At 44.1% G+C, this 27,369-nt stretch overlaps 1 protein-coding gene across 1 annotated transcript in view; it reads right to left on the bottom strand.

Annotated features, from left to right (window-relative positions):
* Positions 1 to 1,044: 1,044 nt before the first annotated feature.
* The window catches only part of LOC105475541 (Wnt family member 2), a 45,886-nt gene continuing 19,561 nt past the window's right edge, over positions 1,045 to 27,369 (bottom strand). Inside the window, exons 4-5 of the mRNA XM_011730896.2 lie at positions 21,447 to 21,711; positions 1,045 to 2,212 (exon numbers count right to left, since the gene is read on the bottom strand). Coding sequence (XP_011729198.1) covers positions 1,983 to 2,212; positions 21,447 to 21,711 — 495 coding nt within the window. The 3' untranslated portion in view covers positions 1,045 to 1,982. The remainder of the gene's footprint in view (positions 2,213 to 21,446; positions 21,712 to 27,369) is intronic.

The raw sequence follows: 27,369 nt of genomic DNA, 5'->3' as shown, positions 1-27,369 counted from the left end.
GTCTCCTAAGATCCTTTCCAATTTGAAACACAGCCTGGATTGATGATTTCACAGTTCATCTAGCAGGAGGAAGGGCTGATGGCTGTGGGCTCCCATGAAAGTGCCTTTGCACTCTCATGAAGGAATTCACACCAACCTTCAGTGTAACTGAAGACTGAGCAGCTGCCCATGTGCCTGGCCTTCTTCACACCAAGTTCAGAGCAGCTACTGTCATTCTACTGCTCCCAACATCTGAATCCATAGGATAAAAGGAGGAAAGAGTCACTTTGGAAAAGTTAGAGAACAAGTTAGGGGTTTGGGAGTGAGGCAAAGGGGATGAATTATGTCATTTTTAAGAGGGCTGGAGGCAAATGTCAACTATGACAAAGTACTCCAGTAGGTTGTTTTCTACGAGTCTCAGTCTAAATGACCTTACTGTCCAGTATTAAAGAATGAGGAAGCACCAACAATTTGATACCAGATGCATGTAATAAAATATGCTGTTAATGTAGCACTGCAAGGAAATCATATACAGAATAAGAACCAAATTTTTCAAGAAGACAAGAAGTAGTTATTTCACCTTTCTTTCATTTAATATTAAAAAATGGTGCAGGCAGCCCCTCCATTTTCCCTGAATGTCATCTTTTGGCTGATCGCAGGAGCCAACCACTATTTGCATACTGATACTCCCATAATTACAGCTGAGTCCCTTAAACATAGTCTCCAAGTTACGATTTGTTTGCAATATAATATAGCAGGGTTACCAACTTTATAAGCAATGCTATGTGTCATTTGCTTTAGGCTACAGTATCACATCATCTTGTAAGCATCAAATAAATACAATTAAATATGACAGGTCTTTAAACTGGGCTTGAAGGGTGATGGGCATTAGCAGACGGTGGACGTGGCCGACTTCTTTCAGGCATCTGCTTCATGTAAGGCTGCCCCAGGCGTGAGTTAGCTCTGGAAACCTCTCTGTCAGCATGTTAGTTCACCAATCTTGTATCCCCAAAATTTTCATCCTTAAAGTCATTTCAGTTATGAGATTCCATGGCTCACATGCATAACACCAGATAGGAATTTTATTCTCCCTTTTTTTTTTTTTTTTTTTGATCTGTACAGATACATTTCTGATATTCCATCCACTGAATTATTTTCCACCATATTGACCCAATAGTTACAGAATATTGCCAGACCATTCCTCTTCCTCATAATCCCCTTCAGGTTCTAAGTGAGAAGGAAGTCTCATTCCCTAAAGATTTTTTATATCAAGGGGACAGCAATGCAAAGCAATCCCTTTCTGAGGCTTTTGCTCTTACAAAGATACAACACACCACAGTACCAAAGCACACACGTCCCCACCTCGTTACATCAGATTTTAATATGGCAATAAATGCCTTGAAAAATACACATTTGAAACTTAAAAGTGTATTGAAAGCCATTCTTCTCCAGGCAATTACCAATTACCCCTAGGGGTGGTAGCTGTAAAATCACTTGATCAGACAAAAGTCTTGGTCTTTTCAAAAATTAAAGTTAAGTCAGGGGCAGTTGATTCTGCTTTCTTTACTGTTCCCATCAGAGAGAAGTATGGAATTTCTTAATTGGGACCATTTGTGGGAAGACATTGAGAAAGCTCCTTTGAGGCACTCTTTTTTTCTGCCTGGCCAACTGCTCTAGAAAGAAGAAAAGTTGAGGTGGGTGGAGACAGTGGTCTGGGCCCACCACCCTCCGGGTTGAACAGCCTGTCGCGCTATTTCCAAAGAGAACTCACCAGGAAGGGAGATGACCCCAGAATGCCGGGAGATGGATAGAATAGGGTAGGCTTTAGGTGCAGCATGTGGCCCCCCATCCTGGGGCCCCCAGAGAGGAAGAGGGGCTTCTGTTGAGACAAAGGCCACATGCCTTAGGAAATATCCCCCCAGAAAGAACCTGAAGGTCCAGGGTTCTTGCAGATCCAATGTAGTCCTTGCAGAAGGGAAGGTGGATGGTGACATCTGCTGGGGTCATGTGGGGGTTGTCCAGTCAGCGTTCTTGGGGGCCTTGCATGTGTGCACATCCAGGGCCTCCAGGCAGTCCTGACAGCGCACGGCGCAGCACCAGTGGAACTTACACCCACACTTGGTCATCCGGGTGACATGGGAGGTGTCGTAGCCTCTCCCACAGCACATGACTTCACAGCTGTCCATGCCCCGGGAAGTCAGGTTGCACACACGGCCTGCTGTACCCAGGGAGCCTGGAAGACAAGCCAGGGAGTGTTACTGAAAAGGCCTGGGTGGACTCCAATATGCCTCCGGAGGAGGAGTCATGAGGTCCATCCGCTAGGACAGAGCCCTGGCCCGCTCTCCCTACAGCCTGGGGCTGTTATACCCATTCTGTGGGCCCATGCCACGTGTGCCAGTCCCATTATGCCAGCTGCAGGAGTACAGTGGTGCTGAGAGGGCCGAGTCCCGAAAAGGTGAACATGAAACTTTGGATTTCCTTGGACACCCTGAATCCAGCTCTCCCACTTCTGAGTTGGATAAACTTTGCAGATTATCCTTACCCAGGCTTGAATTTAAGGATCCTTGATCAAGCAGAGCCAGATCAAAATAAAAGAAGGATCTATCCTGGCTCCCTCTCCCTACATCAAACCACATTAAGGAAGCAGTGACCAAGGTTAGCTCTCTTGAAATTTGTCAGGGCATGGAGCCCTCAAAGGGAGGCAGTGTTATCTCCCTAGACCTGATTACACTGGCTTATTAGAAACAGAATAGAACTCTGGTTCTGAAGGGGAGAAATGAGCATCATTTTTGTGAGACCCTGAGGAGGGAGAAAGGCCTCACCAGGTTTATCATATTAACTGTCTCTCCTGCTGTAGTCTGGCAGGACATATAGATGTGTGTGAGGTCCTGGGTGAAGCCAGGATTCCAGGCCTTCAATAAACAAAACTGGCATAGAAAATCTGCTAGGAATTACCAATGGAACATTGTCTTAGTTAATCATGGTGATGTTTGCTAAATGGCAATCCATATTTAGGTATTTGTTTATGAAAAATAATTTTAAAGCTAGAAAGCCTATTCATTTACTCTACTCTTGGGGACGCACTCAGAATTCTTTTATAAGCACATTATCAGTCAACAGAACGAAGCGTAGTAGACATTTTGGGAGAGTGCTGGGCTTACCATGATCCTTTCTACTTCCTCCCCCACAGAGATGGGCACCTGGCAGCCATGTTGTATAACATCACCCTGCTCACTGGTGACCAATAATTGGACCAGGGGCAATCACCTGACTTGTGCTGGGCCAATCAGGTAAATTCCCTGAAGATTTGTGATTTTGACAGAGATGGTCACTATTGCCACTTAAAAACTCAGTTGCTGTTGGCAGCTGTACACCATGGTGAGGTCTGTGGACTTGAGGAGGTCCACAGAAAAAGAGAAATGAAGCAAATGTACAGTGACAGTGAAGACAAGACATGGGAAGAAATGCTGCCCAGATCCTGAACTATTTTCTAGTTCTGCTTCCATTTCTCCCTGAGGCCTGGCTGCATTCTAATGCTTGAGTTCCTAGAGACTCTGTATCCTTAAAAGAAGCTTCCCCTTGTGGCTTAAACTGTCCCAGTTACTATTGCTTGCTATCAACATTCCTACCTAATTGATAAACCTAGAGAAGCTAAACTCTTATTTAAAAAAACAAAACAAAACAATTTATATCAGGGTGAAAAAGACAGTGACTTAATCCATTTTGAGTTTCTCCATCATTTAACTAGGAATCTCTTCCTTTTGATATCTCTGACAATGCCTCGTGACTGGCTCTCTGTTTATCACAGTCCACTCTGTGTTGGAATTATCTACAGAAATGTCATGTTGCCCTCCCTGTTCAGGATGACCAGGGAAGCAGCAAGGTTCAAGCAGGGCATGGGGTCAAGAAGAGGAGAGGGTGGGGCAGCGCTTGGTCAGAATGATTGGCAGCGGAGAGCAGGAAGACTGGCCGGGGAACTTCATGAGGACAGGAAGGATGGCAAAAGGCCGGGGTCAGGGTGGAGGGTGGGTCAGCCAGGGATGGCTCCGAGCTTGCATCGTGCTGAAGAAGCATGGGGTTAGAAGAGGCAGCAGCTCAGCTTGGATTCCAGGCAGCCATCAGGACAGTCCTCAAAATGTACTGATTATGCGGAAAGGACTCACTGCCAAATGCTGCCTCTTCGCAGCACACCCATTATTTCATTCAGTAAACATTTAGTGAACACAAACATGTGTAAGACACTGTGCCAGCTGCTTGGGGTTTGGGGGACAAGGGAGAATAAAATAAATAGGACCAAGTTCCTATTCTCAGTGAACCCGCTATAAGGCACAGAGATAAATATGTAAAGAGAAACTTCCACTACTTTGGGTTGTCTGATTTGCTAAGGACCTACTGTAACCCACAGTACAGTCATGTGCAAAGCACCACAGCACACAGAGCTCAAAGACGGTCAAATGAGGTTATTTAGAGCTTGAACAATCAGGGTTCAAATCCTAGATTTGCCATGTATCAACTGGGTGGCCTTGGGCAAGTTACTTCAACTTGTTAAGCTTCAGTCTCCTCCTGTGCAAAACTGGAATAAAAATAGTTATTTCATCATAGAGCTTTTGGTGAGAACATAATGAGATAATGCATGAAAGCACCTGGCATAAAATAAGTGCTCAATAAATGTTAACTATACATGTCTTCATCTAGCAAGTGTTTCTTGAGTGACTACTATGTGCTAGGCACAGTTCTGGGAACACGGGATATATCAGAGAACAAAACGAAGATCCTGCCCTGAGAAGTTTATGCTCTAAGAGCATGAGCCAAACATATTACAATAGTGATATTTCTTGGTATTAACAGTAGCAAATAGAAGCCATCAACTACACAGTTTTACAGAGGAGGTAGCATTAGAGATAGGTGTAAAGGATGACTAGAAGATTTGCAGGTAAAGAATGGGGTACACAGCATCCAAGAGAGAATCTTCCGGCAGAAATTCTGAGGGCAAGTTCACAAAAGACTGCTGATTCAGGGAGGGTATTAGAGACAATGAGCATAGAAAGGGAGGCTGGAGCAACAGGTTAATTTTTTGTTGTTGTTGTTGTTGTTGTTGTCTGAGACAGGGTCTCACTCTGTCACCCAGGCTTGAGGGCAGTGGCACAAACATGGCTCATTGGAGCCTCGACCTCCTGGGCTCAAGGGATTCTCCCACCTGAGCCTCTCAAGTAGCTGGGACTACAGGCACACACCACCACGTCCGGCTAATTTTCATATCTTCTATGGAGACAGGGTCTTGCCATGTTGCCCAGGTTAGTCTCAAACTCCTGGGCTCAAGTGATCCTCCTGCTTCGACCCCCACCAAAGTGCTGGGATTACAGGCATGAGTCACACGCCTGGCCTAAAGGGTCTTTATGCATGCCACAGTTTGATTTTTATTACAAGGTGGGTGGTGGACCTGTCCAGACCTTTAATTCTGAAAACTGTGTTGCAGAGATAAGTCTGGAAGAGCAGCTTAGGGCAGGGAGGAGGGCTGTTGGAATAGTCCAAGCAAGAGATATTGAGTGAAGAAACAAGCAGGACAAATACATGATTGGCTGAAGAGGGTGAACCACTAGAACTTGATGACTCATCGAATTAAGGAGTAGAGGGAGTGTCAAGTAGGAAAATACTAAAAAAAAAGTTAATTTGGCTGCATACCAAGGAAGTAACTGGTGCCCTTGATGAGAGTAGTTTCAGTGGATGATATACATGAGTGTGGTGGAGGAGAGGACATGGGGACAGTGAGTGTAGGTAAAGTTTTCAAGGGGCTTGGTGATGAAGAGGACAAAAGAGAGTAGGGCCGAGAGTGGTAATGAGAGCAGAGGTGGGACTTTAAGATTGTTTTAGGCCATTACATTTTTTGGTGGTATGTTTTGCAGCAGTAGATAACTGCACAAGGTTTTCATTTCAGATTAGGTTTCCATGTACATAAAGTACAGAAATGGGAAAAACTAGTCATTGCTATTAAAGTCAGGGAGGTGATTTCCCTTGGGGAATAGAGAAAAAGAGCGTGAGACATGCCTCTGGAATACTGGGCCTCTTCAGGTTCTTGATCTGGGCACAGGTCATGTGGGTGTGTCCATTTGTGAGAATTCATTGTGCTGTACACATGGAATGTGGGCACTTTTCTGCATTTCATATTTCAATAATAAGAAGAAGGTGGTAGAGTAAGAAGAGAAGGGGAGGGAGGAGAAGGAAGAAGGGGAAGAAGATGAAGGGAAAGAGGAAGAGGAGGAGGAAGACAAAGAGGAGGAGGAAGAGAAGAGGAAGAGGAGAAAGAGGAGGAGAGAGAGGAGGGGGAGGGGGAGAAAGAAGACAAAGGAAGAAGAGGAGGAGGAAGCAATTGGTGGCATGTGCCAAGGCCAGGAAAGGAGCAAAGCTCTGCAAAAGAGAGTGTTCCCTATGGCTGGTATACAGTACTCAAAGGGGAGAGTGTCAGGAGATGAGGCTGGAGTGGTGAGGGGAAGCTGCATTCGGAATGGTCAAGGGGTTTAAAATTGAACTGGAGGGCAACAGAATGCTATCAGGGGCTTTCACGCAAAAAGGCAACATGATCTGATTTGTGTTTCAGAAGGATGTCCAAGGGTGTGGGGCTGGAAGGAAGTGGAGGGGGCTGGAGTGAGGGCAAGGAGACAAGTTAGAGACCAGTACAGACTCTGTGCAGGACATGAGTAGCCTGGATTAAGACAGTGGTAGTGGGAATTGGAGTGGTTACTAGAGTCAAGAGAAGGGGAGGAGGCAGGACCTGTGGGACATGGTGACTGAGTGGAGGCTGGGAGAGGATGAAAAAAGTTAAGAGGGTTTCTCAGGTTCTGGCCTGAGTGACTGTTGGTGCTGTTAATTCCCTGACATGGGGACACTTGGTTAGGGGCCAGCCTAAAGAAAAGATAATGAGTTCAGTTTTCAACAGGTTGAATTTGCTGTGACTGTGGGTCATTCAGGTAGAAACGTTTGCTGAAAATACTCTCTGGGACTCGAGAGAGGTGGGCATGAAGACTCGGGTATAGAAATCTTTCGTGCAGTGGTGGTAACTGAAGCTACGGGCGTGAATGAGACACCCCAAGTGGGTGTGAAAAGTACTCTCACTTGGCATCCCAGAAGTGACTCTTAAGTTTTACTTTTTTGTTCATATGCCCTGAGCAGCAGTAAACATTCTTCCCTTCTATTGATCTGTATTTATCACAATGGGAATACAGTGCCGTGCATTAGAATTCTTTATCTGCCATAGGGCTTTGGGCTTAAGGGAGCCAGGATAAGGAGGTGAAGTGTCTCGTTCCTGACTCAGACTGTCGATCTTTCACTGAAATCTAACTTGGTGGTCTTTCTTTCCTGAGTGGCTTACAGCCTGATGAGGTTTGAGCTTGTGGTCTGACTCAGCCTTCTGTAATGGTCATGGTGTCTTTTGTCCCCCAGATGCAGAAAACTGAACCAGACTGTCTGAACAGAAGGATCGCTCAGTGTAGTGACCTCAACACCATCCGAGCTCAGAGACAGGAGCAGACAAAGCTATGCCCATTGACAAAAGCTTAACTCAGAAGTGGTTTCAGTAAAGGAAACAAAGACTTTGGCAATGAGATGTCTCAGTAGTTCAATGCTCAGCTCTAAAATGCTGGAAAACACAATCTGAACATGCCACTCTCTACCAGCTGCCCAAACAGGGCATAATGAAGGCCCAGAAGACAGAAAATGAGAGAGGGTTTTTGAGGATTGACAGCCACTGATGAGAGAACAGCAGTGAGGTCGCAGCCTGGGACTGTGACGGGCCCCCCGAGGTATCAGGGGCACCAGAGAATGGGCCAACTGGGCGGGGAAGGGTGGTCCCTGCAGCTGGAAGGGAGGATGAGGCTGCCTCGTGATGGATGACAAATTGGCCCTGTTTGGGGGTTTGGATCTAATTAGATCTAATGACAGGTTGTAGGGCAGAAGGGCAGTTTTGACACTTGCTGTCATTTTAGCAGAACATAGAGCCATTTCATCCAAACCCTGAAAAGAGCATTTCCAGAGTGCAGAACCTATACAAAATCGCTGGCATTACTTTCCCTTAGTGAATTACAATAAAGACTCATTATTATCAATAGCAGTAGGGCCATACTGTTCCACTGGTCTTTTCAAAACAGAAAGCATCACCGTTATGTTTCTAATAAAATATAAGAACCAAGAGTATATGTTTATATGTGTGTGTGTGTGTGAATGAAAAGGAGCCACTGACTTTTACCATCTGCCTATTTGTTTAGTTCTAAATCTTTGGGACACATACTTTTAGATCTTTTTTCTCAAATAATTTACAAACTTGTTAACTGAGTCACTCACCCTTGCTTGGGCCACAACAGGAACCACCAGGGAAACAAACCCGGCTACATCTATCAGCCTTAATCCCATAAGGGTGAGTTTTCACATTTTCCAAGCTGAATGGAGTGAAAAACGTCCTTTCTTGTTTTTTTTTTTTTTTTGTTGTTGTTGTTGTTTCTTTCTCATTCCTCCTTTTTCCTTTCCCTCTATCTTCTTTTCACTCTTTTCTTTCTGTTCACAACTGGAACCAATATTTATGGAGCACTTATGTGAGCTAGCCCCATGCTTAGCATTTTACCTGCCTTACCTAATTTAATTCTCATAAGCTTCTAAGGAAGGTACTATTATTATCACCATTTTGGAAATGAGGAAATGGAGATTCAGGAAGATTAAGTAACTTGCCCAAGATCACACAGGCAGCTGGTGGCAAGGACAGGATTTGCAAGCAGGCTCGCCTCTCTAGAGCTGAAGCTCTTGACAGTTGTGACATTCTGCCCCTTTGCTGAGTGCCTCGTCCTCGTGCCTGGCCAGGCACCAGAAAGCAGCCTGCTTTATAATATTATGTGACCGGTGCGGCAGCGTCTTTCCCGCACTCTCTTCTTTTATCAAATGAGTAACTTGCAAAGGTCCTGACATGTAACTTTTTGGGGAGAGGGCCTTTTTCTCCAGCTCATGATATGCTGTAGACAATTAAAACACACAAAGTTATGTAAGAAACTGAAACAAAGACTGGGATAGCATGGTGTTAGTTGCTCATGCTGCATTTTTCCTATATTGATATTCCTAATGGATTCCTATAACCTTTTAGAGAAATGAGAATAATTTGTTTGCAATGCCAGGATGCACGTCTCCAAAATATGCGTGCCCTCAAGGTGATTTTAATGTCTGTCACGGATGTGGCCAAGGCTGAGGACACTGAGCCTTCTCTAGGCAGAACCTTCTGGTTTAGGGAAGCCAATAGCATCAATTTGTATCTCATCAAGACTATAACTGCTCAGATCATCTACCTAACTCTTCATACTTCATTTGAAGATTCTCTGAGCCATTTCCAACAAGCATCTTGATCTTTATAGGACAAATATTTGTACCACACTATATCTACAAAACAAGTGTAGCTGGGTCTTAAAAATACTCCAAAAGAGACATTTTAAAAAGATTTTCAATTACTGGTCCTATCATTAGAGTCTCCAAAATTGATACTTTAAAAGGATAAACATATATCTGGGTGCTTCACATTTAACAAGTTTGTTCTACAAAATCATTCATATTGGTTTATAATGTTATTTCTTATTGCAGTTTGATTTACATAGTTCACCTAAGAGGAGAGTGACAAGTTGGAAATTCATTTCTCTGACTTCCTTTTGCTTTATATTTGTGAAGTGTCCCCAAGATGTGTGGCCTGCCTAAGTCCAGAGCCCAACCCCCAGACACAGAAGGTTGCAGACTCAAAACTTCCTGTCATCTTTATACCAAACAATTGTGAGATCATCGTCCTAAACGCAGTGTCTGTAAGATCCAGGCAGAGTTGCTAAGGTTTGGCAATGTCTGTGCTGTAGGGAAGGAGCTGCTCCCAGCCAGATGGACCTTTTGCTTGCCCATATGTGTTGTCCTCATCCCGACTCGCACAAGAGCTCACAAATGCATACGATTAAAAAAAGGACAAAGAATTGGAGTTTCTAAATCACATCGGTTTGGGACCATGTAACACTTTTGGTGGGGCAATGCCGAGGGAACTTTACAGAATTGAGAATCCCATCTCTAGAGCTATAAAATTAATAATGGAGTCAGGGTTCCCAGTGTAAAAACATTTCTGTCTCCACTAACATGCATCTTGCTGACAGCAGAGGAGGAACAGAGGGGCTTTTGCTAATAGTTCCCAGACCCATACCTCTGGGACCTGGAGGAAGGGCTCTCTCTCTCTCTCTCTGTGGCTGTCTGTCTGTCTCTCTCTCTCTCTCTCTCCCCCTCCCTTTCTCTCCCTACCCTCTCTCTGTCTCTCTCTATCTCTCCCTCTCCTCCTCATCTCCTTCTCCCCCCGACTCCTCTCTCTGGATAGGCCTGTGTCTGGAAGTTCCTGCCACTCCAGGATGACAGAGGCCCATATGTTGACTATTAGGGCATAAAGCAAGATTCACTTAAGCCTGTCATCCAATAGGCTGTTTCTCCTCTGGTTGACTTACACGTTGTCATTAATGACACAGATTTATTGAGGGAACAAAAGTATGTTAAAGAGCAAATGTTAGAGACCGCACATTCATTCACTGGCCAGGCTCACCCCTTCCTCACATTTGGACTGCACAGCTTAAGCTACATAGGAAAGACAATATCTTCACTTATCTCAGATGATTTTATTCAGTGTTTTCATAAGTTGGAAAGTTTGACTGGCACAGGAAAGCATGTCCCATTAAATTAGCAAATCTTATAATGGAATTAAAGTTGTTATGGTCAGACTCTGTGAGGCTTTCCATATCTGGCACTACACAGCCTACTCAAAGCTATTTCCCACAGTCCTCCACCTGTACCTGCTAACACGGGTGTCTCTTCACTGTCCTACTGAGGTGACTTTCTGATGTCACAGTCATGTAGACTGTTTCCTCATAAGAGTTACTTTCTGCCAGGCATGGTGGCTCACACCTGTAATCTCAGCATTTTGGGAGGCCAAGGCAGGTGGATCACAAGGCCACGAGATTGAGACAGTTTTGGCGAACATGGTGAAACCCTGTCCCTACTAAAAATACAAAAATTAGCTGGGCGTGGTGGCGTGCCTGTAGTCCCAGCTACTTGGGAGGCTGAGGCAGGAGAATCACTTGAACCCAGGAGGCAGAGGTTGCAGTGAGCCAAGGTCGTGCCACTGCTCTCCAGCCTGGGCAAGAGTGAGACTCTGTCTCAAAACAAAAACAAAACAAAAAGTTACTCTCATCTGCTGCATTGGCCTTTCCTATAACTCCTTGCATCAGAAGTGTTCCCATCTTTCCAGATTCAAGCCTACTTCAGCATTTTCTATACAGCACTTTCGGTCTGCAAGCCCAGTTAACCTCCTTCATTAGGCCTGTAATGCACGTCATGCCACAGGGCTCATGCACTGTTTGGAAATATTTGATCATTTTTCATGCCTCTTGTCTCCCCAAGGACAGGGGTTGGGTCTTATGCTTTCTTCTTATGCTTTCTTCTATATACTGTGTAGTGCTCAGCTGGTCAACACATATGTGCTGATTTATTAAATATCACATTAAAAATCGTGTATTAAAAATTTAGATCAAGGCCGAGTGTGGTGGTTCATGCTTATAATATCAATACTTTGGGAGGTCAAGGTGGGCAGATCACTTGAGGTCAGGAGTTCAAGACCAGCCTGGCCAACATGGTGAAACCCCATCTCTACTAAAAATACAAAAATTAGCTGGCTGTGGTGGTAGGCACCCGTAATCCCAGCTACTCGGGAGGCTGAGGCAGGAGAATCGTTTGAACCCAGAAGGCGGAGGCTGCAGTGAGCTGAGACTGGGCCATTGTACTCCAGCCTAGGTGACAGAGCAAGACTCCGTCTCGGGAAAAAAAAAAAAATTAAGATCCGCCTTCCTTTTGCCTGATGAGGGCACATTTCTCCAGGGACTGGTCACCCAGTCTTCAGGCACCATGGTGGCAGGAGATCAGCTAAACCTTGGCTCTATTCAAATGATCTTGCTTGGTATATGGAAAACACATACCAAAAATGTGGCACATTTTTAAATGATAGAAATTAAAAATGACAAGAAAGTTGGTGGTATCAATTTAAGGGTCTGTTATTGCAAACTTAAACTTAATTAATAATTAATTCATTCACTCTGTATCAAAGGAACCTTAGAAATTGCTAGATGGAACAACCATTTCTTAAGAGACCCAGAGACGTTAATTTGCCCGTTAGTCCTATTGGTAATCAGCAGAAATAGTCCTATGCAGCAATCTGTAGCACCAAAGCCTCCTTATACATCACACAGGGCTCCTTCCCTAATAATATGAAATTCACATATCTTTAAAAAAGAGATTTACCAGTACAAAATAGGTGTCATGGGGAAAGCTTAAATGAAGTAAGCAAATTTGTTATTTTAAAGTATTTTAGCATCATCCTTTTGTTTGCAACACATTTAATTGGTAATTCAAAATGAGTACTTTCTATTTCCAAAATACAAAGATAAAAGGACATCTATTTGGTAAAGTATTTGTCAGTAGTTCAAACTAAGTCAAAGAATTAGAAATAAGAAAATAAGCATTTTTCTTTTCCTGAAAGAAAAGTGTCTTTTTTTTTTTTTTTTTAGAAAAAAATCCTTTTTTCAGTATTCACAATTCAATATGATTATCACTGTCAATTCAATTTAGGGCACATTTTAGTGTATCCTAAAAATATAGTAATTCTACTAAGTTTGTATTTTAAAAATAACACAGATTTATAGATTGTGCCTATAACATCAAAGAGCATTGGATGTGGTAAGTATTTTTGCTAGGTTAGTACCAGAATTAGGAACTACCCAGGGAGGCCAGTGATAGTAGTGAGTGAAAAATGCCCCTCCAAGAGTAAAAGAACTGAATCTCTGCTGCCAGTTAAAAGCAAGAGATATAGTTTGCTGATGAATTTGTTCACTTGAGACTTTTTATCTCCAGGGAAATAGCCAGGCAAGCAACATCTGAAGCTCCTTAAATGCCTTATGAATGTGCCTGAATATGAGGAAAAATTCCACTGAACACTTAAGCTTAAATGGGAATTTTCATAGGCTGTGTATTAAAAGCTAATCAGTGCTGGGTGGAGACGTGCTTAGTAATTCCCTTCAAAGGAACCAAGTTATCTTTAAGCTATGAAGCAGCACTAACACACTTAAGAATGCAGCTAATCTAATGAAACTATTTTATGTTTTTTACAATTAGCCATTCAATTCACTTCAACACATGTTTGTGTACTAGGAGTTGGGGAATGAGTGAGCAAGGCAGATATAGTTCCTGCCATCACAGGATCCTCAGTGGACTCCAACGGTACAGGCAGGTCACAAACACATGTTTATACAAGCTATACACACTGTGGCACGTGCTATGAATGAAAGAACGTAGCTCTGTTTGGACCTAGGGGTTGGTAGTGAGGATGGAGAAGCAGATAGGTCCTTGACACATTTAAGAGGTCCCAGTGGTACCCAGGATGATAGAGGTGACAAGGAAGGAGTGTAAGGAATGACTCGCAGATTTATGCTTGACCACAGAAGTGGGTGGCAGTACCATTTTCTGAGATGAGGAGGGCTGGGGGAAAACAAGTTTCAGGTGATAGGGCAAATAAGGAATCCAGTTTTGAGCAGAAGCAGGTTGATATAATTGTATGAAATCTGGGTGAAGCTGTCAAGCAGGGAATTGGATACAGGATGATGGTACAGAAGGCAGACAAGGACAAAGACAGCATTTAAAACCATAGGAATGGAGAGACCAAACCAGGGAGAAAGTACAGAGAGAGAGCAGACAGGGTTCAGAGAGCCTGGAAGATCTTCAAAATTTGGAGAAGGAGAAACTGGCAACTGAAATCAGAAAGGACCAGTTATTGGAGCAGGAGGAAAAGCAGGGGAGTGTGGTGTTATAGAGTCAAGAAATTAAAGTGTTTTGGGGAAGAGGGAAAGGCTAATTATACTATACGCCGCTAAAGAGTTTGAAAAGAGGGCTCAATGGATAGTAATTAATACTAATTCTACAGCATAATCAGTAACTACCCATGAAAATGGTGGCTTATAAGCCTCAGTGAAACATTTTTTTCTACAATTCTCTTCTGGTCTAGCTATCTTAGCACCTTTTAGATATCAATTCATGAATTTCTATAATTCTCAAAGCAGAAGATGAATAACTCATTCTTTACCTTGTCAAAATTACATATGTAAGATAAGACCTTGTAACAGAACAATGCAACAAGGACTGAAACCTAAACACCACCACTTTACTGCCCCAGTGTGAGGGTTCTCCAGCACCTAGACTCTGTCCCAGTGCCTGGCTACTGCTTCAAGGACCGTGAAGTCAATGACGCCATAAGGGTAAGGACTGAGTCTGTTTTCCTCAACCCTGCATTTCCAGTGATTGTAAGAGTGTCTGGCGCATAGGAGGATCTCAATGAATATTTGTGCCGGGAAGAAATGAGGGACTTAAGGTGTATCGGTTAGAAATTCACATATTAGCGTCTAAGTAAGATCCACCCATTGCTATTGGCTGACATATTTTTAATCATGTTTAATCATTAAAAACATGTTCCCTTGTTTTTAATCAGCTGGTGGGACACAATCCCGGCATTCGTCAGCTTCTGCAAAGCAGGCCACACCGCTGGGCATGAGAGAACACCAGTCTCTGAAAACCATGATTGGGATGGGGTACCCAAGGGTTCTGAGTTCCGTTTGTCAAACATGATTCGTGTGGGGGAAAAATATGATACCTCAGTGCTTACACCATTCACAGCCTGGAGTTGTCAACCGGGCTTTGGAGTTTTTTGCAGGCAACAAGTTAAACAACCACTGAGCTCTGTTTGTTTTTTGAACTTGACTGGAGAAGAGGTGGAGGGTGGCTTGTTTCCTGCAGTTAGAGAGGAGACCTCAGGGTGACCTCTGGCCCAGGTCAGGGTTTTTACATCATAACTAGTGAAAGTGGCCTGTGATTAGGTGCAGACGCATTCTCTAGAGAGGAGAGCAGCAGCATTCCTCAGTTAGAGATGAGCCTATCTCTACCTTAAGGGCTCCTTTGATTTACAGATGCCTGGAGCAGTGACCAGAGTAGATAACTATAGAACCACCAGGATACTCATCCCAGACAGTCCAGCTTCCAAGATCTAGCCTCCAGTTTGGCCTGCAAAATGTCACATGCACAACGTCACATGGTTGTATGTACTCTTCAGATCTGAGCTGCATGGGGGCAGTAATTATAGTTGAACCTTAGAGCACTCAGTTTCTCCAACTGAAGACTAGAGGAAAATGTCTTTTGCTGTTGTTCTTGCCATTATAATATCTTCCTTAATTGGTTTTTAAGCTTACTATTTCTTTTCTCTTTTTTTTTGAGACAGAGTTTCACTCTTGTTGCCCAGGCTAGAGTGCAGTCTGCCGAGTAGCTGGGATTACAGGCATGAGCCACCACGTCTGGCTAAGTTTTGTATTTTTAGTAGAGACAGGATTTCACCATGTTGGCCAGGCTAGTCTAGAACTCCTGACCTCAAGTGATCCACCTGCCTCAGGCTCCCAAAATGCTGTGATTACAGGCATGAGCCACCGCATCTGGCTGTTTCTGTCTTTTCAACAACCATCTTACTTCGCTTCTCACTGCATCAGGCACGAAGCACACAGCCGCAGGTGCTGGCTTTCTGAAGGAAGTTATATCACTTATTTTCTCTATTAATTTATCTCTCTTCTGTCTGAGACAAATTTTAGCTTATCTGACTTTAAAAAATATGAAATTGGTTCTCAGTTGGTGTTGATTAACCAATGTATTGGATCAGATTTCCAGTAAGATTCCTAGATTACTTATAAATTATTGAACTGTACTTAATGTTCTTTTTGGCTGAGCCTAAGAAAATGCCAAAGTGGTTGATGCAAACCTTGCAATATTTCTTTTGAATTCTGTTGACCATCAGATGATTATTTTATTAAAAATATGATTTAGGATATTTGATATTATGTAAGCACAAGTCCAGATAGTTAAAAATTTTTTTTATTGTATATATTTGGAGTCCTATGCAATTAGCCGCATGTATGAGATGTATAAGATGCAAGTTTTATCTGAGAAAACCCGCTTCCACCCATATGGCTGCTGAGGGCCTTGCTCTTGGTTATGTAACCAATGGCCTTTTAAAGATGAGGCTTGGTCAGGCACGGTGGCTCACGCCTATAATCCCAGCACCTTGGGAGGCCGAGGTGGGAGGATCACTTGAGGCCAGGAGTTCAAAACCAGCCTGGGTAACATAGCGAGACCCCATCTCTAAAAAATAAAGAATAAAGTTGAGGTTTTATCCTGGCCATTTTCCACTAGAAACTTCTGTAGCATGTGCTCTAGCAAGTCAGTCATCCTGGAAAGAATGGAGTCATCCTGGAATGTCCTCCAACCTCTGGTTAGTAAAGGCAGGGGGTGTAACAGAGAATCTGAGACCTGTAAGAAGGGGGCTTTCTGCCTTTAACTCAGTGGGATCTGGGAGCCTCTCTCTTCTCAAAATGAAGGTGTTGGGTATCATCTTCTCAGTCTGCGCTGAAGAGCCACAAGCATGCACACATTATTGAGTAAGCACACCACCGAGAACCCCAACCCCACCGTGCTAAAATCCTGTTGCATTAGGAAAGGCCTGTTTCCTGGTAAACAGAACTCTGGCATGTTCAAAATGGGCTAGCATCCTGGGATAGCCAGGCTCCAAAACAAGTCCAAAGTTTGCAGTCAAATTTAAATCAAGTAATTAATACAGAATTTCTTGTTTTTCATTTTCTCTTTTAAAATCGGCATTAACCCTTCCTGACATTGCATCTCATACCACTCACTCTGCTTTGTTGTGGTTATTTTGTTTGGTTTTGCTTCTTCCTTTGCTTTCCATCATTGCTTTTGTTTTAAGATCACGCACACTTAATAGTTTTCAACTTAGTGGGCACCTTCTACTTGCTGGCACTGGGGAAGCAATGGTGGTGAGAAGGTTGAACATCATTAGGAAATCAGTATTTGGAAGTGACTGGCTTTACTCCTGCTAGTCAGCAACTGCATCGTGTGCAAGGCAGCTTGTTGACTGAGGTGAACTGGCTTGTTTTATCAGTTAGGTTTGCGCAACTGATGCAGTCTACAGGTGTGGTCTACTTTTTTCCAAAGGAAGTGGCTCTTCAGCAACCTATTGAACCAGCATCTCAGGGAGCTGTTCCTGAAATTGTATACGTTTTTCTGTTTCTCATCATTTTAATTTTTTTTTTTTTTATTGCTCTGTTGCCCAGACTGCAGTGGCATCATCGTGGCTCACTGCAGGCTCCGACTCCTGAGCTCAAGTGATCCTCCCACCTCAGCCTCCCAAGTGGCTGAGTCCACTGGCGCCGCTTTTCAAACTTAAACACCTCAAAGTTTGAAAAATCAGTAATTTAGTTAGCCTGTGATTCCTAATTTTCTCTAATTATTAGGCAAGAAGAAATTCAGGGAGACACACCTTTTTTTTTTTTTTTTTTTTTTTGAGTACCTGATTTCTTGCTAAGGAAAACTAGATAACTCTAAATAAACATCTCCCAAAAAACATCTCCCACCATGGCTTGCCCAGTATAAGAGAGTCATTCTTTCACTTTTAGGCCAGCATCCTCAGGAACCCTCTTTGACTGCAAATAAAATCATTTCAGCCATCAAAGCTTTCACTGACAGCAGTTACCAAGTCAGCCTCTAGAGAAGTCCTGAAATAATGCTAACAGGCTAGTGAACTTTGATGAGAAAAATTGCAGAGTGGAGACCCCAGGTTATTCCTGGATGGGGACAGACTTAGCTGGAGAAGGATGCGGGAACATTTGTTGAGTTCCTGCTGCAAGTCAGGCCCTGCGCTACACACTTTATGTATATATTCTCTGACTCTTCAAGGCAATTACCTCCATTTATAGAGAAGGAAAGTGACGTTCCAAAAAATTACTTAACTTGCCCAAGATGGCATGGCCTGCAAGTGAGAATTAAAAAAATAAAAACAACAACCCATACCTTTCTCACTGTGCCACTTACGTCCCAGTGTGTGCGTGTGTATGAGTGTGGCTGGGAGTAGGTCCTGTGTGATGAAGAGGCAGCATGAGGATGCGCGAACTTTATGGGGTGAGGTGCCCACAAAGAGGGGAGGTCAAAAGTAATCAGAATCAAGCTTCACCCACATTTCGGTTAGGTTGCCTTGAAGCGCTTTTCAATTACAAGCCCCTCAGATTTTCAAAAGTGTCAATTCAATGTCTTTGATTGCTCCTAAGAAATAGTTAGCTGGCTGGGTGCAGTGGCTCATGCCTGTAATCCCAGCACTTTGGGAGGCTGAGGAGGCTGGACCACCTGAGGTTGGGAGTTCCAGTCCAGCCTGACCAACACAGACAAACCCCATCTCTACTAAAAATACAAAATTAGCCAGGTGTGGTGGCGCATGCTCATAATCCCAGCTACTCAAGAGGCTGAGTCAGGAGAATTGCTTGAACATGGGAGGTAGAGATTGCAGTGAGCCAAGATCATGCCACTGCACTCCAGCTGTGGTGACAGAGCAAGACTCTGTCAAAAAAAAAAAAAAAAAAAGTAAAGAAAATAAAAAGAAAAAATGAAAGAAAGAAAAGACAGCCAGGGCTGGGTATGGTGGCTCATGCCTGTAATCCCAGCACTTTGGGAGGCTGAGGCGGGTGGATTACCTGAGGTCAGGAGTTCGAGACCAGCCTGGCCAACGTGGTGAAACCCCATCTCTACTAAAAATACAAAAATTAGCCGGGCGTGGTGGCACACACCTGTAATCCCAGCTACTCGGGAGGCTGAGGCAGGAGAATTGCTTGAGCCTGGGAAGTGGAGGTTGCGGTGAGCCGAGGTCGTGCCACTGCATTCCAGCCTGGCCAACAGAGTGAGACTCTGTCTCAAAAAAATAAATAAATAAAAAATTAAAATAAATAAAGAAAGAAAAGAAAAGAGCCAGGCTCAGGTTTAAGTCCCTGCTCTGCCTCTTACCAACCACAAGTGGTTGGGGAAAATCTTTACCCTCTCAGAGCTTCAGTTTCCTCCCATAAAATGAGATAATAACACACTCACCTTATAGACTCTCTGTGAGAATCAACGAGAGAATGCAGTTGCAGCCCTGGCATGTGATGGGTACTATAAGATATATCTGCTATTTCAGGATTAAGAAACAGAATTTCTTTCTAATAGAGTTGAAAAAGCAGAGTACCCAAGAATAACTTAGTAACTTGAAGAGGCAGCAGGGATTAGATTCAGAATCACCTCTGTGGGGTTAAAAAAAATATATGGTCTATATTTCGTTGACAATAAATGTCATACCTGTTATACCTAAGGCAGTACATATTCCTCAGGTACACCAGCTGGCTTCCCTGTGCAAACTGCTTCAATCCAAAGAACCAGAAAAAACATGCTGGGGAAGAGGGTCCTCTTATATTTGAAATAAGGTTTTTGCTCCCCAAGGCCTTTTCACATATGTGTCCTTGGAGGCAGGCAGGGGTAAGTGTGTAATGACAGGGTCAAAGCACAGGCCAAGGGATCAGACATCCACCCTCTCCTACCAGTGAGATCGTGAGCGGGTCATTCACTTTTCTTATCTGTACAGTGGAGAAGATGATATCTAGGGTTGCTTTTCTGACTTAAAAAGTAAGATGTGAATGTGGTTCTTGGTTGGTGTTCATCATCCAGGAGCCACCTCTTATTCATTTTTCTTTTTCTTTTTTTTTTTGGTTAGTAACAAGTTTCAATGCATTGTTGTCATAGGGCTGCTGTAAGGATCCTACTGTAAGGATACAATAAGACCATGTGTGCAAGAATCTCAGCTCAGTACCCAGCGCACAGGAGTCAATGCATAGGACTTAAATGATCAAGACAGCAGCATCTCCATGCTCAGTGTGAGGAGGCTGAGGTTAAACAGCTAGTGACCGGTAGAGGGGGGTCAGACCCCTGGGACGATCCTGTATCCAAGCATAGGTTTCATGGTGATCTCATTATAACTTTGACCTGACAGGTAGGATGACTTGTTAGAGGTCCCAAAGTGTGTCAGGAATGCAGTGGGGAACAGCATCTGGTCCTCTGCTCAGTTGTCATTAATCCCTGGGCTGCGTGTAGCAACCTGCTCAAATGCTGCAGAGAACTAGCTCATCAAGCCATGAAGGCAATTCAACCACTCAGGGAAAAAAAGGCTTTGGCCTCCTTGTGACATTCCCTGGTAACCTTGCCTCTTGGTCAATCTAACTGACAGCTGGCTGCCATCTACACCATTTTATTGGTGCCTCTGCAATTATTTTGAAATAAAAAAAAAAAAAAACTCAGACTCGAAGTTAGAGGATTTTTTTTTTTTCTGATAATGAATTCCTTTGCTTTCTACCAAGTCTTAGAAATTGACTTGGGCTGTGGACTCCCATCACCTCCTATGAACTTAGATTTGTACTCATTCTTATTTTGGACTAGAATCTTTACAAAGAATGAGCTAAACCTGGAGCTCAGAATTGATCAGGAGGAGTGAGAGGTAGAGCATAAGCATGTGTAAACCAGATAGGTGGGATGGCTGCGGTGTTGAGGCTGACAGAGCTGTTCTTTGAGGGATGGAGAAGGTACCGTCTGGAAGGGAATGGTGTGGCTTTCATAAATGAAGGGCCTCTGACACAGCCTTTATTATACACTGCCCACCTATAGCCAAGAGAGTGGGGATAAATTCTTGCTTTTTATCTTTGGCGATTTCTAAGCATATTGAAAAGAGCAGGGAAGGGGAAGTAGGGCAGATTTCAGAAGAGTCTAAATTTAAAGCCCTGGGACCATTTTCCGTAGTCACAGAGGTGGGATTTAATGTATCCTGCTCTCAGCTTCAGGATCACATGAAAGATGCTGGGCTGCTCTCCCTAGTGTACATCGTCCACTAACTAGAAATCTGCCCAAGCTGAGGAATTTTGCTAATCTGCGTATCTTGACTTTTTGCCCCAGACATTGTGCAGTTTCAATTTCTCCAGAATCTGTGCACTGTCAACCCATTTCTCCAGTTGCATAGGAGAGCTCTCTGTGCAGTTTCTTTTCTTTTCTTTTTTCTTTTTTTGAGATGGAGTTCACTCTGTCACCCAGGCTAGAGTGCAGTGGTATGATCTCGGCTCACTGCAACTTCTGTCTCCTGGACTCAAGCGATCCTCCCACCTCAGCCTCCTGAGTAGCTGGGACCACAGATGCGCACCATCATGCCCAGCTAATTTTTTGCATTTTTGGTAGATTCAGGGTTTCACCACGTTGCCCAGGCTTTTCTCAAACTCCTGAGCTCAAGCAGTCTGCCCACCTCGGCCTCCCAAAGTGCCGGGATTACAGGTGTGAGCCACTGCGCCCGGCCCTGTGCAGTTTCAATAAGAATGGTGAGGATTGTGAGCTTCCAACCCAAAGACAGCAGGCTGAAAATACAGAACCTCATTTAAATTGTGGATTATCAATTGTTGAAAGAATTAGGTGCTATGAAGAAAGTCTTTTGAGCTTACCTGCCTCTCGGTCCCTGATACAGTAGTCTGGAGAATTCTCAAAATACACGAGGTCATTTTTTGTTGGCTTCTTAAACCTCTCGTTAGCCACAGTGAAACCTGTACCATCCTGGTTCATGACCACCTGGATGGCCCCATTGTACTTCCTCCAGAGATAATCGCCCGTTTTCCTGAAGTCGGCCATGGCCAGCCAGCATGTCCTGAGAGTACACGAGCCGCTCACCCCATGGCATTTGCACTCTTGTTTCAAGAACCGCTTTACAGCCTGCCAAAAAAGATAGGGGCAAGTTCAGTGAGGTGGCTTCGAGCAGGTGACACATGCTACAACTACTCTCCTTGCCTCCCAGTAATCCAGAAGTGACTCTCAGGATGCTGGATCCCGGGGCGAGTGACTGGGAGATGTTGAAGCATTGCTTGTCGCTTGTTAGCCACATTAGCCACCTGCCCTGACTGCAGCAGGCAGGACAGTGGGTAGAGAGGTGAAGGATAGCGCCTAACTGTGTACCCCACTGGCTAACAGTATAACAGAAACCTCACTATTTAACAGGGCATGTGGCCAGTTTGAAGAGTGAGGGACTGAATTATTTTCTAAATAAATAGAGCTTTATTATAGGAAACATGTATACTATCCAATTAATGCTGTCCAGTTTAAAATAAAATAATATAAAAATGTATGCTATTATGCAAATTAGATTAACAAAATAACTGCTAAGTCCGAATCCTTCAATAAACCAATCATAGTAATTGGTACTACAGCAATCCTGTGCTACTGTATTTATTTTGCCGATGATCGAGAAGCAAGGCTGAGAGAGGTAGAAGCATTCGCCCAAAGTTACACAGCCAGGAAAAGACAGAGCCAGGCTGTCCTGCAAAGTCAGTCAGTGACCCTGAGGCTGACAGTAACTTGGGGAGATTCAGCTTAGATGACAGGGGTGGGTTTGCTCTGATCCTTCTTAGAGAGGAAGCAAAGAAACTGGGACAGGCTCATCTGGGCTGGCTCCCAATACGGAGACCCCTTTTCTGTGGGTGCAAGGCCTGTGGAGAGGAGAGGGGACGGGTGGGCCTGAAACTTCCAGGGAAGCTTCTGCTTTGTTTTCATGAGCCAGCGGAACAGCACTTTCCCCAAAGCAATTTGGTGAGCGTTATCCTGCCCTGGCCCATTTTGTCCTTTGCTCACCCAAGTGAAGAGATTATTAGTGCTCATGGTCCTCACAACAACTTTGATCTACTGCTCTTCCCATGTTACAGATGAGGAACCAGGGATGGGGAAGGCAGGTGACTTGCCCAAGCTCCGTAATAGGAATTCACTCCCACTCTCCCCAGGCTGGGCCTTGGCACTAGGTGTTTTTCCCACCTTACCCCCACCTCCATTGTGGATGGTGCACATTTGAAATCTGTCCCCCTCAACACGAGCCAGCCCTGGAGGGCAAGGATGGAGAAGCGAGCAGGAAGCATGTGCTTAGCTTGACTCTCCCAGTTACAGGGAGCCGGGCATCTTTAAAGGATGTCTTAGAATGAACTTCCTCTTTGGAATTACACTGCCCCATGTGCCCCACCCCCATCTTTATATTATGAGGGTTTGGTAGGAGGCTCACAGGATGGCCTGGATGGCAGGCCTCTGCCACAGACACAACCCTGGGAGTGCCATCTTGGCCCTGCCACTCTGCCTCACGTGGCTGTCACCTGTCCTGGAGCTGTCCCTCCTAAGATCTTGGAGCATGCCACACAAAACTCACTCCACACCACGTACTTGGGAATTAAACGTGAATGCTCATTCTTCCAAGTTTATTCTTTCTAAATCTAGATTATTTAATCATAAGTAATACTCCTAGATTTAACAATGACAGGAACTATTACTGCTTCTCCTCTACTTTCTTTTTTTCTTTTTTGAGACAGAATCTCACCCTGCTGCCCAGGCTGGAGTGCAGTGGTGTGACTGTAGCTCACCGCAGCCTTGAACTCCTGGGCTCAAGCAATCCTCCTGCCTCAGCCTCCTGCATAGCTAGGACTACAGGTGCATGCCACCATGCCCAGCTCATTTTAAAAGTTTTGTAGAGATGGGGGTCTCACCATGTTGCTGGGGCTGGTCCGTAAGTCTTGAGTTCAAGCAATCTTCGCATCTCAGCCTCCCAAAATGGTGGGATTATAGGTGTGAGCCAATGCATCTGGTCAGCCCTCCCTTTCTAATATTGAATTTCCAGATCATAAACATCAAAGCTGATATTTTTATACAATTAATTGAAGAATTTGCATATTAATTGAAAATTGGATCTTAAAAATAACGTTATAAATCCTTAAAAAAACATGTGGTGGTGACAGACAGGATCATCTGTGCAACCTTCTCCCTTCCTTGCTAACAGTTTTCGTTCAGGTGTTGGGCAGCCTTGTGTTCCAAAGGACTCCTGACCCCAGAGTAATCTAAATCGCTGATAGTAATTTCACTGTCTTGCCACTAATTTTTTTCTAGCTTGGACCATGTGCTGGTTCAGTTTGGGCCAATCCTGTGATAGGAGAAATCTCTTAGGAGTCTTGTAAAAAAATGTATCTTCACTCTTTATTTTTCATTTATTTATTTTGTTTTTGAGACTGTGTCTTGCTCTGTCGCCAGGCAACTCACTACCGCCTTCGCCTCCCTGGTTCAAGTGATTCTCCTGCCTCAGCCTCCCGAGTAGCTGGGACTACAGGCATGGGTCACCACGACCAGCTAATTTTTGTATTTTTAGTAGAGACGGGGTTTTACCATGTTGGCCAGGATGATCTCGATCTCTTGACCTTGTGATCTGCCTGCCTTGGCCTCCCAAAGTGCTGGGATTACAGGCGTGAGCCACTGCACCCGGCCATGTTTCTTCACTCTTTAAAAGAGACACATGAGGTTGGGGCACGGTGGCTTATGCCTGTAATCCCAGCACTTTGGGAGGCTGAGGCAGGAGGATCACTTGATCCCAGGAGTTCAAGAACAGCCTGGGCAACATAGTGAGACCCCGTTTCTACAAAATAAACTAGCCAGAGGTGGTGGCACATGCCTATGGTCTCAGCTACTCGGGAGGCTGAGGTGGGAGGATCGCTTGAGTCTGGTGTCCAAGGCTGCAGTGAGCTATGATTGCATCACTGTACTCCAGCCTGGGTGACAGAGTGAGACCTTGTCTCAAAAATAACATAATAAAATAAAAGAGGCACATAAGGAGAAATACCTTGTCTCTGTCTCTAGATGCTGGTTTCCGTAGCAGCCTCTCTGCAACCTGAGGGCAGCAATGCCGACAGGCAGCAAGCTGCAGGCACACTTGACGGATGTGAAGATCTGGGTTCTGGGGATGCCACTGAGCTGCTCAATGAGCCCACTTTGGACCTGCCCTACCACCCGACTTTTTGTGATCCAAGTGAGTAAACTTTCCTCCTTTTTTTAGTGCCTTTGGGATCTGTTACTTGTAGCAGAAAGTATTTCAGCAGGTACCATGGTCACTTCTTGGTGGTGGATTAATGACAGGCTTTATCTGACAATAAACCTGGGAGGAAATTGAGACAGCATCTCTAGTATTGGGCTTGCTCACGTCTCCAGCATCCACTGTTAACGCACAGTGCGTTCAGTGCTCAATCGCGGTTTGGGGCTACCTTCATCTCTTCTACGTACTGGGTTTGCCGACTTGAAATTCAAACCCTTAACCTTGAAGTGGACAAAAGTGTACTCAATCGGAGAGGCAGAGGGAAGGGGATGTAAGCCAAGGCAGCCTGTTTTCAAGAGTAACTGAGATAAGAGTAAGGATATGGGGGCAAGAAACTCAAAATGAGGATTCCTAGTTTAGAACAACTCCAGTATTCAAATGTTATAACATGGTAACAGTAACAACCACGTATTGAGTGAGTGCTTCACTGTGTGCCAGGCTCCACACCAGGTGGTTTACACACATTATCTAATTATCACCATCAGGCAAAGTAAGTTATCATTCCCATTCTATGGTTATGAAAACCAGGGCTCTGTAAGGAAAGGAAAATCCCTAGTCACCCAGCTATTTAGAGGTAGAACAAAGATGTGAATCTCAGATCTGTGCTATTTCTAAAAACACACTTAAAATTCTACTATAAATCACACTGTGATTTTGAATTATGATTTGCATTGTGATTTTGAATTATGCATTCTATTTCCCTCCATCCTTTTTTTTTTTTTTTTTTTTTTTGACAGTCTCGCGCTTGTCACCCAGGCTGGAGTGCAATGGTGCGATCTCAGCTCACTGCAACCTCCGCCTCCTGGGTTCAAGCGATTCTCCTGCCTTAGCCTCCCGAGTAGCTGGGATTACAGGTGCATGCCACCATGCCTCGCTATTTTTTGTATTTTTAGTAGACATGGGGTTTCTCCATGTTGGTCAGGCTGGTCCTCAGGTGATCCATCCGCCTCGGACTCCCAAAGTGCTAGGATTACAGGCGTGAGCCACTGTGCCCGGCCCCCTCCGTTCTTTCGAATAATCAAGAATTGACATAAAATATTACATACCTTTTGTAATGGGGCAGAGGAGGAAGAATAGGTAGAGAGAGAAATAATGGGGGATTACATTGCATCTTCCAAACTAATCATTAAAAATTTATTAGACAATTCACAGAAGAAATACAAAGTACTAACAAAAGGACAAAAAGGTGTTTGAGTTCATTAGTAATTGGAGAAATGCAAACTGAATAATATACTTTTTTGCCTATCAAAAATAGTAAAAATGTCAATCGTTTTTAAAATTTTAAGAATAAAAAAATAGTAAAATAGTAAAAAAACTGATAATGTTTGATGTTAGAGTCCAGGGGAAGAGATGCTTTAACAAACCATTGGTGGGGGAGTACAGTGATCCATCATTTAAACGAGGAGTGTTTTTGCAATACCTACAAAAATGTTAAATGTACGTATCCTTGACCTTTTGATTCCACTCTGGAAACATCTGCACAAGCTTGGAAGGATACACGCCCACATGGATCTTCATGCAGCTATTGCATAATTAGTAACAGCAAAATATGAGGAAAAACCCAAATGACATCAGTAGGAAAATGGCTAAGCAAATTATGGTATATGCTTAATAATGGAATATTATGTGGTCTCTTAACAATGAAGTAGGTCAGTCTTACAGGCAGGCAAGAAAGTCAAGTGATATGAGCAAAATGCAGAACAATATATGTGGTATGATCCACTTTTTAAAGGCCTGCATATGTTTGTATACTGGCAGAAAAAGGGGAAAAGATGTTCTTTTACAGTCTGGCTACAGTTTGAGGGATTTCATGGTCTCGAAAGAGGGGGGAAACAAAAAGGGTGAAGCTACTCCACATAGTAAAATAATAGGAATTTGAGGCTTTCTCCCTGGCAACTGGAGAGGGCAGGCCAGTGGGTGTCACTCCTGGCTACATATTAAAATCGCCTGGAGATCATTTCCAGCCTCTCCTGAGACTGAGTAAATCAGAGCCTAGGGTGGTTGTGAGGCCTGGGCCTTGAAGGTACTTGTGGTTCCTCAGGTGATTGATTCTAATATGCAGTCAGGATTCAGAATCATCCAGACCCAGGGATGCAGAAGAGAAGGTGAGAAACCCCTGCACCGTGGCGGGAGTCTGGGGCCTATGGAGGGTTACAGAGGTGAAGAATTCCTGCGGCAGAAGCCGACATTACATTTCTAATAATGGGGAAATCGTTATTCAATTAGAAATTGTTTCCCACCCTATGCCTCCAAAACATCACAATCTCCAGGAAAATGTGCCACCAGTGACAATCTCTGCTAGTGCTGCTTTGGAGGGAATGAAAGATGGGTGGTGGCCAGCGTCCAACCCAAGTACCAATGGATCAATGGATTAGTGGGCCACACCAGAGCAACAGGCTATAGTGGTGGGATACTCCCCCTGGGGTTTTTGGAGGCACTGGGCAAGGAGCTTGGTTGGGGTGGGGGGCCAGTTTCCCATGCAC

Source organism: Macaca nemestrina, chromosome 4, assembly GCF_043159975.1.
Source record: "Macaca nemestrina isolate mMacNem1 chromosome 4, mMacNem.hap1, whole genome shotgun sequence".
In the NCBI taxonomy this organism is placed as follows: domain Eukaryota; kingdom Metazoa; phylum Chordata; class Mammalia; order Primates; family Cercopithecidae; genus Macaca; species Macaca nemestrina.
Note: the sequence above shows the minus strand (reverse complement) of the source record. Positions and strands in the feature narration are given on the sequence as shown.